General features: G+C 34.6%; 1 protein-coding gene across 2 annotated transcripts in view; it reads right to left on the bottom strand.

Annotated features, from left to right (window-relative positions):
- Positions 1 to 1046: 1046 nt before the first annotated feature.
- Positions 1047 to 20207, bottom strand: part of EPS15 (epidermal growth factor receptor pathway substrate 15) — a 111753-nt gene continuing 92592 nt past the window's right edge. Inside the window, exons 21-25 of one of the 2 annotated variants that reach the window (XM_006919182.3) lie at positions 16716 to 16785; positions 9403 to 9479; positions 7838 to 8000; positions 5477 to 5664; positions 1047 to 3194 (exon numbers count right to left, since the gene is read on the bottom strand). In XM_006919182.3, coding sequence (XP_006919244.1) covers positions 3048 to 3194; positions 5477 to 5664; positions 7838 to 8000; positions 9403 to 9479; positions 16716 to 16785 — 645 coding nt within the window. In that variant the 3' untranslated portion in view covers positions 1047 to 3047. The remainder of the gene's footprint in view (positions 3195 to 5476; positions 5665 to 7837; positions 8001 to 9402; positions 9480 to 16715; positions 16786 to 20207) is intronic. The other variant, XM_006919183.3, reaches the window with a different exon arrangement.

The raw sequence follows: 20207 nt of genomic DNA on the forward strand, positions 1-20207 counted from the left end.
GTGAAGAAAACACACATAAAGTGCTATGTATAGCACTCCACACATAATGTGCAGTCAATAACTAATAGCTATTTTTCACTATTAATAATAACATAGTTGAGTTTTTAAAATTAAAATAAATACAGTTGACTCTAGGACAATGCAGGGGGCCGGGTAGGGGCACTGACCCCACCATGACACACAGTCAAAAATCTGCATATAACTTAAGCTGGCCTTCTGCATACACGAATTCCCAGCCGCGGCTCAAAAACACAGTTGACCCTTGAACACACGGATTGTAACTGCATGGGTAAACTTGTATTATAAAAAAGCTGTCAAAGTTAAATCCTTCAGAACAATCTTGTGAATTAGGTATTATGATGTTCATTAGATGAGGAAAATGAGGCTCAGGGAGGCTAAATAACTTTCTCAAAGTCATCCTTCTCAAAAATGGTAGATCAGGGATTCAATTCCAGGATTGTATGATTTTTTTTTACACCACAGTGCCCTCCTAGAATCCATGTCATAAATCCTCATTCGACAAATATATGCAAAGCCACCTATGTTTCAGGCACTATCCCTACGTATATACATTTCCTATCTTTCTTTTTCGAAAACGGTGCTTGATAACTAAAAATAATAGTTAACATTTATTAGGTATTCTACACCAGGTATTGTCTCGTGTACTTCATACACACTAATCTGTACTGACTGAACACATGCCCCTCCATGGACACAGCATGGGCATAAGAGCACCATGCAAAACTCCATTTCAAATAGAGTATGTATGGATAGTAAGTTTTATTATTACTTAAAGTTTATTGTTCTCATAGTTACAGGCTACAACTTGGAAGTTTGAAACATAAGAGAAAATTCTGTAAAGAGAAGAACCTGAACAAGAATGTAGAAGATGGTTAAAACTTTGTAAGCAGTGCCACTTGGTTCTCCGGAATATTTATCTGTCCTTTTCAAGCACAGGCTCTGGAGCCAGAGTTAACAACGTAAAATATAATCAATCACAAACCACATTCATCCTACGCAAGTGAGCATGGAGATAGAGATATATATTTATATTTATATAATATATACATACTTTAATATTATATTGGTCCACTGAGTATACATATTTTAACAAAAGATAAGAATCTATGTAATCCAGTTAAACATACACAAGGTTAGGGTACACTTATTACATCAAAAGTTGGTGTTTATAAGTTACAGATATTTAATATTTTCCAGAGATTTTAATTTAAAAAAAAATATTAAAAGCATTTCAAACATCTGTTCATTTTCCCAGTGCAAAATAAGGTTGTTTAAGACAACTTACCTTTCTCCTGAAGTTTAAGGGGAAGAAAAAAACCCAAAACCACTACCTACCACAATTCCCAACACTACCTTCTCAATCGACTTTTACAATACATCCTTAGTCACTGGATAAGTTTATCAAAATTAAAGCCTTGTGGTTATGATTCAGCCCTTGCTTCACATGTATGATTTTTTATGCTGAACTGTTCCAATTTATAAAAGTAGAAAAAAGTTAGCAGTGCAAGGAAGTGGTTTGTTTGTTTTAAACTGCAGCAGTCCAATCGTGTGTGGAGAGAAAAAAAAGCACCATTTCAATATGAAATGAATTGGATATTTTGGAATTTATTCATAGGCTAGGTAATAAGTTATTTTGCTTTACACAGATCAATACCACTTTGACTTTGTGACCACAGAGACTATTAATTAGTTTTTAGGTGTATTTTTCTTTATCTTGGTAAATAGGTATTCAATACATTACCTAAGTCAGTAACTAATGTTAAAAAAAATTAAGATTACAATTTACAGCCTACTTCACAGACTATTTCAAACTCAGCTTGTCTGCTAGGTCAATTTTATAGGAGACAAGCTTTTAACATATGAAGAGATCTGATAACTTGGCAGGTCTCTTCTCTCTAAATTAAAAAAACAAGACTTTTGTTGTTGTTAGCCTGCCAACTTCATAGGCAGAAAACATGAAGAGAATAAACTATTTTAAAACACAAAGATGGACAAAAATCAATAATATGATTTAATGCATGTGACTTTTTTCATTTGTGTTCAGTGAAAGTTTTTACATTTCAAGTAATTGAGCCTTCATTAAAGAAAACAAAAATATATATATACAAAAAATTAAAGTACCTTCCAGTTCTAGCTTGCTAAAGTTTCTTCTGCAAAAGTACAAAAATAAATCTACCATGAACTAAAGAGAGCAGTGCTATAGCAATGGCAGAATGGCTGCCATGTTAAGAGTTCTGCTTACCTTACACTGATGGGTATATTTTAGGTGATAAATTTTCTCCACTGTCTAACACTTAAAATTATGGAGAGCTATCTGTTCATCTATAATTCTTTAAATCCAGAAAAAAAAAATTTAAATATATTTCACGCATGAGGCTTTAGCATTTTTATTTAGGAAAAGATTGAGTCTGAAGCTGTAAAGGTTAATCCTAAAGCATCCCTTCTTCGATAGTGGAGTCTATTTATGCAAAATAGTTTTCCTTGTCTATTAAAAAAAAACAAATTAAACAGTATTTTGATTATATGGAAATACAAACATGCACTTCGAATTAGCCAATCTGCACTATCATAAAAGAAATAGGATGTTCCTTCCTTTCCCCTCCCTCATCCATTTAAATCAGGGAAGAATACTGCAAACTTTAAGAACCCCACTGGCTATCATCAGAGTAACTACAGAATAAGGGTAGCACAGGGGTGAAGCTTTTTCTCTATATTCCAGAAAGCAGAAGCTTGGGTGCTCTAGCTTTACAGTAAAAGTAGCACAGGCAGGCAAAAGCTCACAGTAAATGCACACCAGAACAGGGGCCTAGCTGAAGTTGTCTGACTGGATTGCCGCTTTTACAGCGGGAAAAAAAAGACAAATCTGAAATGGAGTTTTTTAAAAAAACAAAACCTTTTGTCACATTTATAGGAATCTCAAACCTTTTGTATTCCCATGCTCATAGGTAGTTTTGATACACACTGTAAATAGCTTCGGTATTCAGGAAGAAGAGTATTGTATGGTTGACAAAGGACAGGAGAATTCTTCATGCTTCTGAAATCTCGGATTTGCTGAGTGCAATAGCTAATTCTAAGTCTTCTTGCTCCTGCTGATTCAGTCGGGCAAGCCTCTGCTCTTCCTCTCTCTCACTTTCCCTCTTGGCCCATTCAATCATATCCTCTTCAGAGGGATACTGCATTTAAAAGATGAATGGATGAATAAACAGACTGAGTAAAACAAATAAAAAGAATGAAGAATAGTTTTTACAAAGGACATTAACTACTTGTTTCACCTGAAAAACTCTGGGAATAGTCTTATTTATTACTTGTTAATTTTTTTTTTCTGAAAACACATTTGATTATTAAATGTGATTTAATTTAAAAAATTCATGCAATCTACAGATAGAAAGTCTATAAAACTAAACATTAAAACATTATTTTAAAAAAGTATAAATGCTTAAAGTGAATTAGTAGATTTAAAAACAGGACTAGCTAGCCTTTTTATCCATTGGAAAACATCTACTACTTCAAGTTCAGGGAGCATCCTCACATGATAAATCATTTTCAACTTAATCCTACTTGTGATTCTCTACCTCATCCTAACCCTTCAGGTACAGAAACTAGAAAACAAAGAATATGCTGATTTTGCTATACATAAAATAAGAGTACCAGGTTCACTAAACAAGGTGTGAACCAAATCATTTTTTTTTTATACATTATAAAGATTTTGGCAGACACTGAGAACTTTTTGGCCCAGTCTAAATAAAACCTTAACACTGGTAATTAGGTCAGGAAAATATTTTTATCCACCCATAACAGTAATCTTGGCAGGTCCTAAATAAAAAAATTCTACTTGGTTTCACATCCTATCATATAGAAGAATATCATAATAGGATAAATAACATGATGGGATGAAATGAAATAAATTGTCAGGCTTTAAAAAAAATTAAAGCTTTTTTCCTTGGGATTAGAGGGCCTTTTAAACTTTTAATACTTTACAAATCTTTCGTAATGAAAAAAGGAAGACATTTTTATTATGAGGAGCTTTATATTATCCTATATTGAGATTTTGGAATATGAAATAAACAAAATGCCTCAGCTATTGTTCGAGGCTCATTCCAAACAGGTTTTGACTTGCTGAAATCATATTTAAGATATTAAATGCTATAAAATGCCAGACTATTTTATATTAAGGGGATTATTTTCTCCTAAGAAGACCAATTCTGGATTTTCTGCTTGAAACAACTCAAATTCCATCTAACGGAAGTTAAGTCAGGATAAATCTGACACTCCACTTTCCAATAATCAAGATATTAATTCCTATTCTCCTCTTTCACATTCAGAAGAAGTCACTGGAACTTAAAGTACAGGTTCAAAAGCTGGGTAGCTCAGTTTAATTCTGTCTGACTTAGTTGTGTGCAGATTCCTGCTTATCTCCTTTCTAACTACAAATGGCTGCAGGGATAGAGGACTAGTTGACTGATCTAATGCTACACTGAGGGACACATTAGGCAAATTGTGGCCAGGGTTCCAAAATCATCTCAAGGGCTTAAGATGATAAGTGGAAGAAAATTCCTTCATTATAGAATAGGCAGTGATAATAAAGGTCATTCTGCCTGAAAAACATCTGGGAAAGTGAAACTCTGTTAGCTACTCTAAGAATTTTATTTTTTAAAAAGTCATTTTTATCGGAATAATGATGGAATATATGTCATTGCTTTATGTCCCTCCAGAGTGACAACTCCATAATTAGTTGTCCCATTTTTGTGATATTATAGGTTTTGCCTATGCTGTTATCACAGCATCCTTCCACTGTTTTTACTGGTTTGCCTATTTTAGTCAGCTCTGGGAGAATGCAGAGTAAACATAGAAGGCTAATAAATTAGAGTCCTCTAAATAATTAAAGATTGGTTAACTCTTGACAACTGTATTTCTTTCACAAAGCTGACATGTACATTTAAAAAATGCTACTATATAAAACCAGAGTTTTATTTTCTATTCAAAAAATCCCTAACCTGATTCTCTCATAGGATAGTTGCTGACTGGTCTCCAGAAATCACCAAAGCTTTATACACAAACACACATACACAATAACAAATACACAAGCTCATTATTGGCGTTATTCATCCAGTGGGCAGACAGCAAATGACTAACGGCCCATCATCCATAACAATTTGTGAAATAATACCTGTAAAGATTTTATTTATATTGTTTACCAAGAAGAAGGGTTTACAAAACTGGTACATATCAAAGAACTAAGACTACTAAAGTCATTTGTGTAATGGAATAATTTTAGAACCATCATAACAGAAGCAAACAGAGGTTTTGGTTGGGGGAAGAATAAAGATCATTTTTAGTATGTTGGTAAATTTAGTCGGAATGATGCAAGTTTGACAGATTCCAAAGCAATCTTTGAAAACTCTTCAAACTGTAAATGGAAAAATTTTCCCCCAAACAGCCCATTCACAGTACTTACAGCACTGAAGTTAGCAAAATTGCTTGGGTCAGCCTCTTTATTGGCAGTGGTAGTAGCGGTAGAAGTGAATGGATCGCAAAACATATCAGGATCTTTTTCTTTGGGGCTATCATTGCCTGGGAAAGGCTGAAATGGATCATTCAGTTTAAAGGGATAGGAAGAATACAATTTGTTGATAGGTCTTTTCCCTGGATCAAAATCATTATAATTAACTCAACCAGCAAATATGGCAAACACAAACACACAAAAACATGAACAAGGAGCATTAAAGAACTGGGGGATGGGGGATGGGGGTGAATGCCTAAAATACATTCTTAATATGGTCTTAAATGGCCACATCAACAGTCTAGCCTCAAATTTTTCACAAACACACATACACAGTGACCTCTCAAATACATTTCAGCTCTATGTGTCTAAATGAAAAAATAGCAAAGGGGAAGGGGGTGGGCCAGGTATCCTATTTTTGCCCAGGGCGTAAACATTTTCTTCCCCAAAACAACATGTTTCCAAGAAAAGAGAGGAAAGGATATAACAGGAGCATGACAAAGAATACAGACATAAATGGTCTCTGCTTTTATAACCTCAATCTGATATAGTTACTGGTGGCAGCAAGGGCAAATGACCTTTGAAAAATACCAATATTCTGATTTTTTGCTTGATCTATATACAACATCTGGGAACCTGAAATTAAAAATTACCTTGGCAAACTCCACCTAATTTTTGCCATATACAATATATCAAACTGAAGAATAAAGAGAACGTTTTGAAGCTCAGGGCCTAAATCTTTGTGGTTGCTGATAAACTAATTTTTGACCAAACAATAGCATACTATTGCTCATTTGCAAACAAGTTCTCAAATTTTAAAGTCTTATACTTAGTATTTTTTGAAGGAAAATAAAATAAATTGTTAAAATATCTTCAAATATATGTTTCCTAAAATGTGTTAAGTTGTTACAGCAATCATAACAACAGATTCTCTCCATCACTGTAACAGCTTACAAAAGATGTTCATATTTCACATCTCAATGAATTCTCCCAACAGCCCTGTGCAGGTAGGTGAAATTAGAATTGCTGCCACTATCTAACAGCTCGGACAGCTGAGGCTCAGAAACTACACACTCATGGTCACAGAGCTAGTCAGAGCATATTCAGAATTAGAACCCAAACCTTTAAGCTCCAGTCCAGTACTCTTTCCAACAAACCATTTTCCTTTCTTTGACTTTTCTATAGTGATACATACCCATTTTGTTGAAGATTCTTAGATTTAGTTACAAGCACTAGTATATTCTTTTACGTAAGACATAAAAAATATACTTCACTATTGGCATCATACAGGTGTAAAAATTAAATGAGCAAACTGACTTTTGTTTAATATATTCTGACTTTGCCCTCTCACAATATATGATATAGCCTACTTTTCCTTAAAAGATAGAATCATTTAACTGATTTTCAACAGATAATTGAGTACTAACCATTGTACATGCAATTTAAGTTAAAGAAGAAAAAATAATCTGCCCAAGAAATATCACGGGGAGGTTATCATGAAAAGGCAAGAATAGTAATCTATTATCTACTGTGGCTGAAAATTTACCAAGGAATGATATATGATTAAAAGAACAATGTGTCTTCTCTTATAACAGCCTCATAGCACCACAACTGCTCAGGGGATTGCCTTTTTAGCCACTTTTCATGAACTTTATTATCTTAATTAAAAACAAAAAACCCTTTCCTTTGTACAGTGCTTGAAATAAAAAAAATTAAAAAACACAAAAAATTAAGAATTTGTTCCTGGACCAAGAAAATCACTTTTATAAAGGAGCCTCTTCTTATGTGAGGTAAAATATTTTTCTTCAAGAAAAATAATACTTTCTTTAAAATCACTATATTGCTAAATTCTGGATGCCAAAAAAGCCATATATTCTCACATTAAAGGATTTAAGAAAGACTTCATTCACGTTTGGCAAGAAAAGAATGGGACTTCAAACTAATCTCCTCTTCTAGGAATTAATTAAAAGACCAAAGTGCAGGAAACTATTGTTGAAATGGCAATTAACGAACTTCCAAAAACCAAGGGACTTCATCGATACTTTCATTTTTCCTTTACTGCCTCTCTAAAATGATTGAAAAGGAAATTTGCTCTTGCCGGGAAAAGCAGTTCACGACAGTTATGCATGCTGGCCTCCTACGCACATTTCTGCAATTTTGTACTGGGACCACAACAGATGATAGCGGCAGGCTTCTGCCGTGTTTTTTCACTTGTTTTGTTTAGGGTCCTTTAGATAAGTCTATAAATAACGCTCACACAATAACTTAGGGAGAAAAAGCATCTAGTTGATTTGGCAAAAGTACCAACTCTCATACCAGGTGGTGGTGGGCAGGGTCTTGTTGGAGTTCCGACCTTTGGTGGCAGTGCTGGGGGTATATCTTCACTTTTGACTGATGCTTCCTCAGGCACATTTTTTGTAACAATCACATTGCTGACAGTACTTGATGCAGCTGAACTAAAAGGATCTTCGCTGTTGACCTTTGAAAAGAAAGGTTTATGCATGGTTGTATATATTATACCAACCGAAGTGGACATGGTCATGTAGCATTTGGAAGAATGGTCTTCAGTATAATGTAGCTTTACTGATTTCAATTCTAAGAGCACTGACAGTTTAACCTTTGCATTCAGGGCCAAAAGGGAGAATTTAAAAAAAAATTGTTCTATATGAGTAGTGATCCTAATATCACTACTTAGATCATACCAGAACAAGCTAACTCTGGATCAAAGGTCTGTCAAGCTTCAGGCAATACAAAACCACCTGCGGCCATTTTAAAGGGACTATATGTCTTCCCTCAAATGAATATCTGACCAGAATGACAAAGAAAAAAAAACACACACACAACTCCTCACTTCCCAATACACTTAAATATAGGAAAGAGTTAATACTACTGGCAAAGATAATGGCATCTTGAAAAACATTAAAGACAAACTGAAAGTCAGCTTTTTAAAGCAAACTGATCCCATGGAATAAGTCTTTTTTTTTTTTTTTTTTAAATAATTTATTTTTCAATTATTGTTGGTATACATGAATAAGTCTTAATGTAGGTCTGAAGATCTTGCCGTTCTAATATGTGGAATAATAAAAGATTCACTTTTCTATAATGAATCAGGCATTACAATTTTAGATCTATTTAGGCCAGTGTTTCTCTACAGTAGCACTACTGCATTTTGGCTGGCCATAATTCTATGGTGTAGGGGGCTGGGTAGTGTATTTAAAGGATGTTTAACAGCATCCCTGGTCTCTATCTACTATATATGAATAGTCTCCCTCCCTATCTGTGACAACTGAAAATATCTCTAGATATTGCCACATGTTTCCAGGGATGGGGATAGCAGAGAAAATTACACCTAATTGAGAACCGATGACACAGACAATTTGACATATACTCTAATTTTACTCTTTTGGCTTCAATTAATCCTAGAGCTATATTGGGAAACAGGTAGTAGACATATAGTGCTGGACTATGTGTATTAATTATCTTCATACTAACCACAACAGCCTCAGAACAAAAATCAATTAATCAATGCAGAGAGGATGAAATGAATGCCCAGATTTCACAGCTAATGACTCAGTCAACAGGGGGGAAAATGTAGTTCAATTGAAAGAAATATGTTTAAAAAGATTCTTAAAAATAAAGCCATTGAACAAAATTATCAGTAGAAAATTATAATTACCTGTACCGTCACCAGTGTCTTTATGTATAGAAATATGCCTGCCTTGATTACATCTTATCTTTCATTTCTATCTGAAATCAACATTTGTTGTTATTTATTGAAATCAAGTTGCAGTGTCTGTGAGAGGGTTATAAAACTGAAAAGAAGGATTGCTCCTATTGTAGAAACAGTATATTTTACCGTCCCACTAATCACTGTGGATTACCTTTGACAATGTGCTGAAGTCAGCAAATCCGCCTTCAAATGATTCATTTCCAAAAACAGACGCAAATGGGTCTGTGGCTAAAATAAATAAAGAAATCAGTGTAACAGGAAAGAAAGACATCAAATTTTTATGTTCTATTTGGGTTGGTAACATTTCAGACAGATGAAAAATATCTAAATTCCAAATATTAGTTCCTGAATTGGACTAAAGTCCACAAAGACAGTGAGCACATTGATATCCCCACAATATAGGTATAATCTTTTATACAAATCAACTGGTAAATGATTTAAGATCAAAAACAGGTAAACTAACTCTACGTAAAGTATTTAAGGCTTTGGAATACATGTCAAATAATATACCTCCCATGCAGCACTTAAACTATTTCTAATAAAGACATCAAGAAGTAATATAAGCTAGACTCCATTAATTCCGCATTTCACACTCATCCTTCAAGGCCCATTTTAAATGCTACCTCATCCACAAAGCTTGGAATAACCTAGGCATCTCTAATTCCCATAGCAAGACGTGATTTCTTCCTTCTTTGTGGCACTGAGTATATTCTAGTTTGTACTATAGTTATCCATTGACTGATATATCACCCTTACTAGATTTGTAAGGTACCTAAAAACAGGGAATAATCCTTATCCAATGAAAAATGAATGGTTAAAAAAACATTTGTTGACCATGCATCAAATCCAAGAAAATAAGAAAATACAGTTTCTACCTTTGGAAAGCTCACAGTCTAGTGAGAGACATATAAACAAACTGAAGCAAAATAATCTTAAATGAGCTATTAGAGAGGTATGAAAAACCTGTAGTAGGAGTCACTAACTTTTGAGAGAATCAGGAAAAGTATCGAAGAAGCCATTAAATTCATGCTAGGTCTTTTAAATAAGAAATGGAATTTGCCAAGTAGATGAAGGTGGAAGAGAGAAATCTATTCCAGGCAGAAAGCACAGTAATAGCAAAAGCAATTATTTAACCACTGCTCCATAGGCATGAGATATCATCTGTTCCATCACAGTGCACTTACCACATGGACTAACATTTCCACTAGAATAAGCTGATCTACTTTGAGATAGGCTGCACCTGTTCAGGCATAAAGGCTACCAATAAAGCAGAAGAATGTTTATTGGAATTGCTGTTCGATATAGGAAAGCAGAAAGAAACAAAGGAAGGAGGGGAAAGAGAATTACAAAAGAGAGGGCAAGACAGAATAAGTAAAGAGGCACAGAAAAATTCTTGTCCTTTCTCAACTCTTCATCTTTACGTCATATCAGTTTTAGGACTCAAGTGTGCCCATCCACCCATTTAAATTTGTGTAGTGTGCCTTTACCTCTAAAAATGACTATACCATGGACATAAACAGAAGAGGGGCAAGAAAGATATGCATTGTTTTTGTTTACTTTGTCATCAAGACATTCATGGGGTGGACGAAATAAAGAAGGGTAGGTAAAAGCATAGAGAAAAATCAGTCCTTTAGAGATACACCAACAACTCCGAGCCCAGAGAGGATGCTGAAGAAGTTACAGGAAATCCTATAGCTTTAGCTATAAAAGATGATATTTTATTACTACATATCTGCTGAGTTCCACAGCCTGGGGCCCAGTCTATTCATGGGTGTTGTTTTAGGCTTTTCTTTCTTTCTCTTCTTCCTGTTACTCTCAATGCCACAGTAGCTGAGGTACAATCAGGGTGCAGCTGCTCTCCTGACTGGTAGAAGGGTGATGACGGAAAAGGAGTTGCACTTGTCACTGAAGGGACTGAAAAATCTGCTTCATGCTTTTTCTCTGCCACTGTCCCATAGCTTTTACAAGAAGTCATTACACATGGGGCAACTGTGCTGAGTTAGGTCAGGTTTGACTGAAATATGAAGTGTGCGTTGTGAAAGAAACGAATAAAAATTAATCCCCACTGAACAGCTATCTACCAGAGAATCCTGGGAGGAGGAAGAAAACTTTTTTCCCCCTGTGATCCATTTATGACCCACAGGACACTCAAGCTCAAGTTCACAGAAAACCTTCAAAGATACTCATGAGTAATCTGAGGTGTAGATGCTGGTCATTTATAAAGAATCCATTTTCTCAAGTTGGTCTCTAATTCATTCATTCACTCATTCACTCATTCACTCATTCACTCACTCACTCACTCACTCACTGACCCACTCAACCACTCGCATTTACAAAGCATCTAATATGTTCAAGGCTAAACACTAGAGATTCAGAGAGGAATAAGACATGACACCTGCCTTCAAGGAATCCATGCTTGAACTACGTCATATGCATGCACATAATTGTTACAGAATACATGTTAAAATTCAAAGAAAGCAAAGGAGAAGCAACATCTACGTTTATGAGGAAGAAGCAAATAAAAGACTTTACTAAAAAGTTTTCACTTTCTTTTACTGGTGGACAGAAAGGATGTGGGAGAAGACACACACACACACACACACACACACACACACTATAAACACCTGCTCATACACACACTTTTCCATTAAAAAATTAAGTGGCCTCAAAGAGACAGACAGTCATGGCCTGTGGTTGGTGAAAATAGAGAAAATTAGAGAAGAAACATAAAAAAAGCAGGAGCTGAGAATCGTAAAATATATGAAGTGTGCTTAGCCTGACTCATCGCCTATAAAAACAAAGACCTACTGACTTGGCATTTTACTACTGCTGGCGTCGATGATACTCTGCGGGTGCCAGGAGCTCCTTTCTATATGGTCAGGATGTTATAAAGCCTTAATTAAGAGTTGGAAAGATTCTGCATTTTCTCAGTCGGGAGTTAGTAAAATATTCCATGCAAAAAATTTTCTGGCACCCAAACTAATCTCATTTATAATGAAGTGGAAAAAGAACTTTTATAAGTCAAAATAAAGTATATGTAGAAACTGAGTAACCTGAATTTGCTTTCTTTAGTTTTCTTTCTTAATTTGCAATGTGTCTATCCACCAGTAGGAAATGCTAAAAAGACCCCAACATGAGACAAAATATTAAAAATATTTAGTAGCCTTCATCTCTGTCATAACTACTATATTTTAGAGGTTAGAGTGGAGTGATTTATCATTTAATTTTTAAGAACAAAAATTTGCCTTTATGTTTTTATTTTGAAACGTTACAATTCTTCTGTTCTGTGAGACTGATATTTTGCTGGTTAAACACTAAATTTCTTGGTGAAAAAGGACAGAGATATAAGAGGTGTGCACAAGGAGGGCAAATGTCCTGTGTTTGTAACCTTGGGTATGTAATGCCATCTCTCTCAGTCTCGGTGGCTTCCAGATACTGAAATTTTATGAACAAGTAAACTACCTAAGTCGATACATTAAGACCCACATATATACATACATAAGTTAGGGGAAAACACGGACTTGCCAACTTAACCATAAGAACTAAAAAAAAGTCCACCTTTTATTTCACAAACAAAAGGATTTCAAAAACTAAGATGAAAAAACAATCTTAGACTAAAAGAATCCTTTCTAGGAAAGGAGAGTTGATGTCTCTCTCTCTCTCCATTGTCCTTATTTCACTTTAAACTAACAAAAAGTATATTACAAGTAACACTAGTCTGCATTTAGAAACCATCAAACTAAAAAGTAGTAATAATTATAATAATAATAACAAAAATAGTAGCTACCATTTACTAGGATAGAAACCACAATAAATACTTTAACATATTTTCTCATTTAATCTACCCAACAAACCCACAAGGTATAATTATTAACCTCATTTTATAGTTTAGGAAACTGAGACTAAAAAAACCTAAGGAACTATCAATTTTATCTGAATAAGTTCAGGCAGTTGGACTTGAATACTCATGTCTTAATCATGACAACCTCTCTGGACTGTTTATGTTTCCATTCAATTCGAAATCTTACGACAATGCAGCAGATTTGAAACAAACCATTTATTTACTTCTTCAGAAGTCAACTGATAAGCCTCTGCTATGTCACAGAAGCTCTGGGGTAGGAGAGTGGGGATACAACCTAGAATAGCTCCCAGGTCTCTGCTTAGACAACTGAGTAGATGGTAATACTATTAACAGACATGGGATATTCAAATGTTTAGTATTGTTTTATAATTCATAGGGTAGACAACTTTACTTTCAGACATGTAACTGTGACACATTAAGTAAAAGACTACCCAATATATACACATGCAATATGAATAACATATTATATATAATAATAAACATTATGCTCATATACATTTGGAATACAGGGCTAATGACTTAGATTTGTGGTTAGCAGTATGAGCAAATGTTAAGAAAGACAATTCTGGAAGTCATTTATTAATAGCTTGGCAGATAAAGAGACTGGAGGCAATTTAATATCACAGTCCAAGTAAAACATGATGAGAGCTCAAACAAAGCTGAGCAGAAGGAGACAGACTATTTGGGGGTTAAACTGATAGGACTTGGCAATTTACTGGAGGTGAGGAATGATAGAGAAATCTAGGATGATTGGCTGAGGACCAATAATAGTGTCATTAGTACAGAAAGTAGAATGTAGGAGGAGGTAAAGATTTGCATTTTGTTTTTGTTTATACTACACTTTGAAGGAGAGACTAATTAGAAAAGATGATTATTTCAATTTTAAGTACTGTTGACCTTGACACCTAAGGGGAAATACCCAGCAGGTAACTTGAAGGTACTGGAGGCTCTGGAAAGAGTACAGAACTAGAGGACTAAACCTAGGAGTCGTCGGAAATAGGCTGTAGTCGAAGGCACAGAACTGGGCACCATCACCACAGGAAGTGTGCACTGTGAGAAAAGCAGAAGCATCAAGCTAAAAACAGAACTAAAAAAATAGCCTCTACTCTTCAGCTTTTTCTTCAGGACATTGAGATTATTCTCTTGCTCCTGTTTTGAATAAAAGGAGACATCTGTCCCAGATAACTCCTGGGAGCAAGCTGTCCTGAGGGAACAGAGACCAGCACAATATAGGGCAAAAGGAAAATCTTTTATAACGTATTAGAGCAGCAGTTCTCTTAAGTGTGGGCCATGAACCCGAGAGGTCCCAAGACCCCTTTAGGTAGGTCTATAAGGTCAAAACTATTTCCAGAATGTGAAGATGTTATTTATCCTCCTCATTGTGATGGTACTTGCAACAATGCTGTAAAACCAATGGTGGGTAAAACTACTGGTGGGAATTGAGGCAGTGGCACCAAACTATTGGTTGGTAGCCATTTTACTCCTCACCATCACACACTTGCGGAGGTTAAAAAAAAGGGCAGTTGCACTTAAGAATGCCTGTCCTTGGTGAATCAAGAAAAATTATTAGTTTTAATAAAAATTAATGACCCTTTACACATCTTTTTAAAATTCTGAATGACAAAATGGGAAATGCACATAAAGCACTTCTGCTGAGTATGGAAGTATGACGGTTATCAGGAGGAAAAGCATTTCCACGACGGTTTGAGAAAAACGATGAACTACCTGCTTTTTTAATGGAATCCCGTTTTTACTTGAAAGAAGTGACAAAAAATGGTTATTCAGATTTTGGTAGTTGGCAACACCTCCTCTAAAGCAAACAAAGCGAGCCTGTCATTTTATGGAAAACCACCGATAGTATTTGTTGCAGATGATAAAAATCCAAGCTTTCGAGTAAAAATTAGAATCTTGAAAAGTTATATCTGCCTCATAAACTTAACATTATACCAATTCTTAGTCTCTGATGAGATGAGTGGTGATACTAATAAATTTAAAAAGTATTTATAATGAAATGTGTCAACATTTGGAAGAAGTGTAGGCTCAGTGAACCAATACTTTCCAATGATCAATGCATGTTACAAAATCATATAAGATTCATTCAATGTGCAAAATGAACCCATGTATTTTAATTTAACAGAGCATGAAAAGTTCACTGATAGTTTCATATTCCATACTGTAACTAACTTTGAGGAAACTAAAATTTGTTGAATTCTGATATAGTATCAAAGAAGAATATCCACAATAATCTGAAAAGGTTATTGAAATACTCCTCCCTTTTCCAACTACATAACTAGGCGGGCCAGATCTCTTTCATTTCACATATCAAGCAAAACAACATAGTGCAGCAAACTGAACAGTGCAGCAGAAGTAGATATGAGGACCCAGCTTTCTTCCGTTAAACCAGATATTAAAATAACTTTGTAAAAATATATAAATAATGGTACTTTTCTCAGTTTTTTGGAGTTACTTTTCTTTAAAAAATATTTTTTATATTGACAGGTAATGGGTTTATTATTGTTCTTAAATAAATGTTAAAGTTTAAAATTTTTCACTTTTAATTTCTAATATGGTAAATGCTGTGATATGACCCATATAAACAAAAGCTCTGAGGGTCCTCATTAACTTTTAAAAGTGTAAAGGGATCCCGAGACCAAAAAGCTGAGGTACTTGATGATCTCCAAAGTCACCACTGTGGTTGCTTTAAATAACCTGCGTCTTCCCTAATCATTTTTTGTTGCTATTGTTGGAATAAGAGCCATGTGAGGTTGAAATCTGGAGTTATCTCCCTCAATCCCAAAGAGTCCTTCCACGGACCTTTTCCAAGTTTCTTACTAAAACGCTTTCATTTCTTTCCTTAACATTTTTCATTTGATTGCTTCCTCTATCCTCCCAGTACCTGTCATCAAATTTGGGGTTCCAAGAATTTAATTTTTTTCATTTACATAGTACATAAGAGGCAGGATAATACAATGGAAAGATCAATGGACATGGATTCAGAAGCAAACTGATATGTGGTTCAAATCTAGTAAACTGTATAAACTTGATTAACTTAATGCTCTAGTCCTGAGTTTCCTGATCTTTAAAATGGGAATATTACTTAAAATGTTATTAAAAGGATAAATGGAAAATAAAGCATGAAAACTGGATGCTAGAATAACACTTTTCTCTGTCTGCATTATTAAAAGAACCTATCCACTATTTGCAAAGCTATTATCATTACCTATTGGAAGCCACTAATTTTAAAATTTAGACCAAGATACACAGTCGATGCTGACTTTGAAACTGCCCAGCAACACTGCTTTTATAAAGGAAAAAAAACAATTTTTTATTTGTTCTACGATACTGGCTATTCCATACATGTTCTAGAAAGATCTTTAACCTGAATAGTATTGAGATAATGAATAACAAGAAAAGTAGAAAGTGAAATATAAACACTTATGATCATTTTTATCATTGGTAGATTACAATTGGATATAATAATGCAATGATTTTAAAACCATACTAAATAGGACAAATACATTTGGAGACCAAAAAAAAAAAAAAAAAGTTAAAAAAAAGGGTAACATTTACTGTTCAAAGAATTTGATAAATTATTTCCTTACCCGAATCACTAGCTGCAACAACAACTGTTCCACCAGGAGCAAAAGGATCATTGTGTGTCAATGCTTCCACCTAAACAAATTACACAAAGCCATGACTGAGAGAGGTAACACTTCATAGCTGAAACCTCATTGCCATACCAAAGAAAATAGTCTTTACAAACTCTAAGTTCATTAAGGAATATAAGGCATTGGGAACAGTTTTCCCTAACTGATATGCAATTTTATTAAATCAAAATGATACATATCATTTTCTAATCTTTTATCGTGAAACATAATATCCATTCATAAAAGTATATGAGACATATGTACAGTTTAACAAATAAGTATCAAGTGAACACATGTAATCACCTCCCAAGATACTGTCGACTCCTCAGGAGTCTTCATGTACTCTCCAACCATAATCTCACTCCCTCCTCTGTAGAAGTAATCATTATCTTGACTTTGGTGGTATTCATTTCTTTTCCTCTCCTTATAATTTTGCTACTTGTATAGAGCAAAATGTCATCCATTTCTAATCATCAATATTTTAATTTTCTTTTTGAAAGAATTTTAGATTCCTAGAACAGTTGAAGATATAATACAGGGTTCCCATATACCCTTCACCCAGCTTCCTCTAATGCTAACATCTAATATAACGATGGTACACCTATTAAAATTAAGGAATTAATACTGGTACAAAAATATAAACTATAGACTTTATTTGGAGTTCACTAGTTTTCCCATTAATGTCCTTTTCCTATTCCAGGATGATAGGTTGCATTTAGGATGCATAGTATTCTAACTCTTAAATATCCTAGTACTTAATATCAAGAAATGCTAGATTTCCATTTTCTGTTATCTAAAAATAGTTTCAGCATTCTTCCCCTTGGAGGAAACATGTGCTTGTGTATGGGGGGTAGGGGGAAGGAGGAAGGGAGAGAGAGAGATAGATACAGATAGATATACAGCTTTCTGCTAAAAAAAAAAAGATCCTGCCACTTTCAAATAAGCCATGGAAAAATCTGGATCAAGTGGCAAAGGTGAGTGGCTACAAAGAGTGAGACTTTATCAGAAGCCAGAGATTCCTGCTATTGAACTGTCTATTTTAGTTTTTAATCATAGTCAAACAAACTGTACATTTAGGAGGACAACTGAACTTTCTCTTTCTGGTACCAGGCTCTTTTTAAGAGTCCAGCCGAAAGACTTGGCAGACAAGTGAAAGGGATGTGAAAAGTGTTTTGGGATATTTATTTTCCACTCTGACTCATGGCTATCAATGTCATCCATTTCTAATCATCAAGAAATTAGACATAACAATCAAATGTCAAAGGATAATGCAGAGCTCAACTTAAAATTTCTAAGTAAAACAAATGTATTTGAAAAGAGAAATGTAATGCCAACTGGGACTTAAAGAAGTAATACTAAGGAAGTTTTTGGAACTGAAATTATAGTATTTATTTTAACTGATGCCAATGATATTATAAAACTAGCACACCAGCTTATACTCTGATTATATCTGCTGAATGAATAAATAGCAATCAAAGCTGGTCCGTATAGCAAAGTAACTTTCCATGCTTCCTGATATAATAGCCTAAATACCAGTGTGAGAGACAGTCACTGACATGATTATTAAGTAACAACTTTTACTGAGTCTCCTCTTGACTTTGAGGGAAAGAAAACCTAACAGGCCTGGTTTTTAATGATAGCTTGTAAGTTTTATGTACCATTATAGAGAGAAATACAAAAACATGCCTACATGCATGTCAGGTTTAATTTTTATTCCTTCATCATACACTGTGCAAATACCCTACAAGGCCATTGGGACAGCATGGGGAACAAGATGAACTGTGTGGCCCATGAAGAAATAAGTGGCTACAAAACTCTATGTTTAGTTTGATAATTAGGCAATTTAGTACACAAAAGTAATTTTCATAACTAAATTCAGATGGTACAATTTTATAAAATTAATGTTCCCAAATCTGCCTACGAGGTCACCTAACTCATCACTGAAATTCTCTTTTATATAAGCCATCCGCTCCCATCCTTTGACAAAATGACTTAGCACCTACGCAAAGCTACCACACACTAGCTAGGACAGAAGGAAATGCTAGTTGTTCTGTTTTTTAAAATTATATCCCTTTGAGGGCAGAAACTAGCCTTGAGGGAACAGGAATTTCTGGGAGAGATTCATGCCTGGAGGCATAATCAGAAGGCTTTTTTTTTTTTTAAAGGAAAATCACAAAAATCGGGGGTTTTGGAGCTACAAAAAAATGAGTTAAATCTTGTGGTGAAGACCTTAGATTTTGGTCAGACAGGTGTGAATTCAGCTCTATTATTTACTAACTTATCACCACTTAACCTCTCTAAGCCTCATTTACTTTATCTTAAAAATGGAGATAATAACATGAGTCTCATAAGATTATTGTAAAGATTAAATCAGGTAACACATGAAAAGAGCTTAGCACCATGCCTGGCACATAGAAAAGATTAGATAAACATAGCTGTTGTTATACTGCCAATCTGGTTTTATGTATTTTGTTTTGTTTTTCATGGACAAATTAAAAGCTGTCAGCAAGGGGAGAAAACTGGAGAGAAAAGAGAAAAAGTAAGTAGAATGAATGGCAGAAAAATTTCGCCAGGATAGAGAAATAGGAGAAACTCGTTTATTTTTAAATTAGGAAGAACTGCTTTGACTTTCTTGCTTTAAATGATACAAGTGAAGAATGAGAGGGTAGATTAAGGTGAGAGGAAAAGAATTTAGGTTGCAGCCAATTTAAGAAGAATTTGGCAAATGGGTCCACACTGCAAACTAAGTGTTGTTTATTTTGGAGAGGAAAACAGTATCCAGTAGCTTGTGGAAACCACAAATATTCAGTTACGGAGGCATTTGCTCAGTTTTACATCAATGGAAAATACCAGTTGTTGGCCAAGTAGCTCTTTACCAAATACAGTAAGGAAGTAGTTCAAGAATACGAAAATCAAGAATCAATTATTCCTTAAAGATGGTATTCTTAATCTGAGCATTAAAAGACAAAATTTTTGCTTCAAATGCCTCTCACTCAACTGACCCTTTCTGGATCTGGTTTATTTATAGACATGAAAATTCTGCCTCAAAAAATAAGCCACACAACAAAACAAAACCCTCCAAAATTACAATTATTGAAACTGGGTGACAGGTACATGACAGTTTGTTAAAATATTTCATTATATTACTTTGAATGTTTAAATATCCATGATATAAAGATTTTGTTTTTAAAGCCTCCAGACGATAAAGCACTTAGCTGTATGACCTTGGTTGCATTAAGTTAATTTTCCCGAGTACCAGTGTCCTTACTGTTAAAATAGAAACACCAATACCTACGTTGCAAGGTTGACGTGACGATTAGGAACAATGGCTGGAAAGCACACAGAAGTACCTGAATCATACTATGTGCTTATTTAAATAGCGGTGGTTGTACTATGATGTTTTCAACAGTCTGACATTCAATGAGAATTTGTACTTTTTTATAAGAT

The sequence above is a fragment of the Pteropus alecto genome, unplaced genomic scaffold, assembly GCF_000325575.1.
Source record: "Pteropus alecto unplaced genomic scaffold, ASM32557v1 scaffold25, whole genome shotgun sequence".
NCBI classification, from domain to species: Eukaryota; Metazoa; Chordata; class Mammalia; order Chiroptera; family Pteropodidae; genus Pteropus; species Pteropus alecto.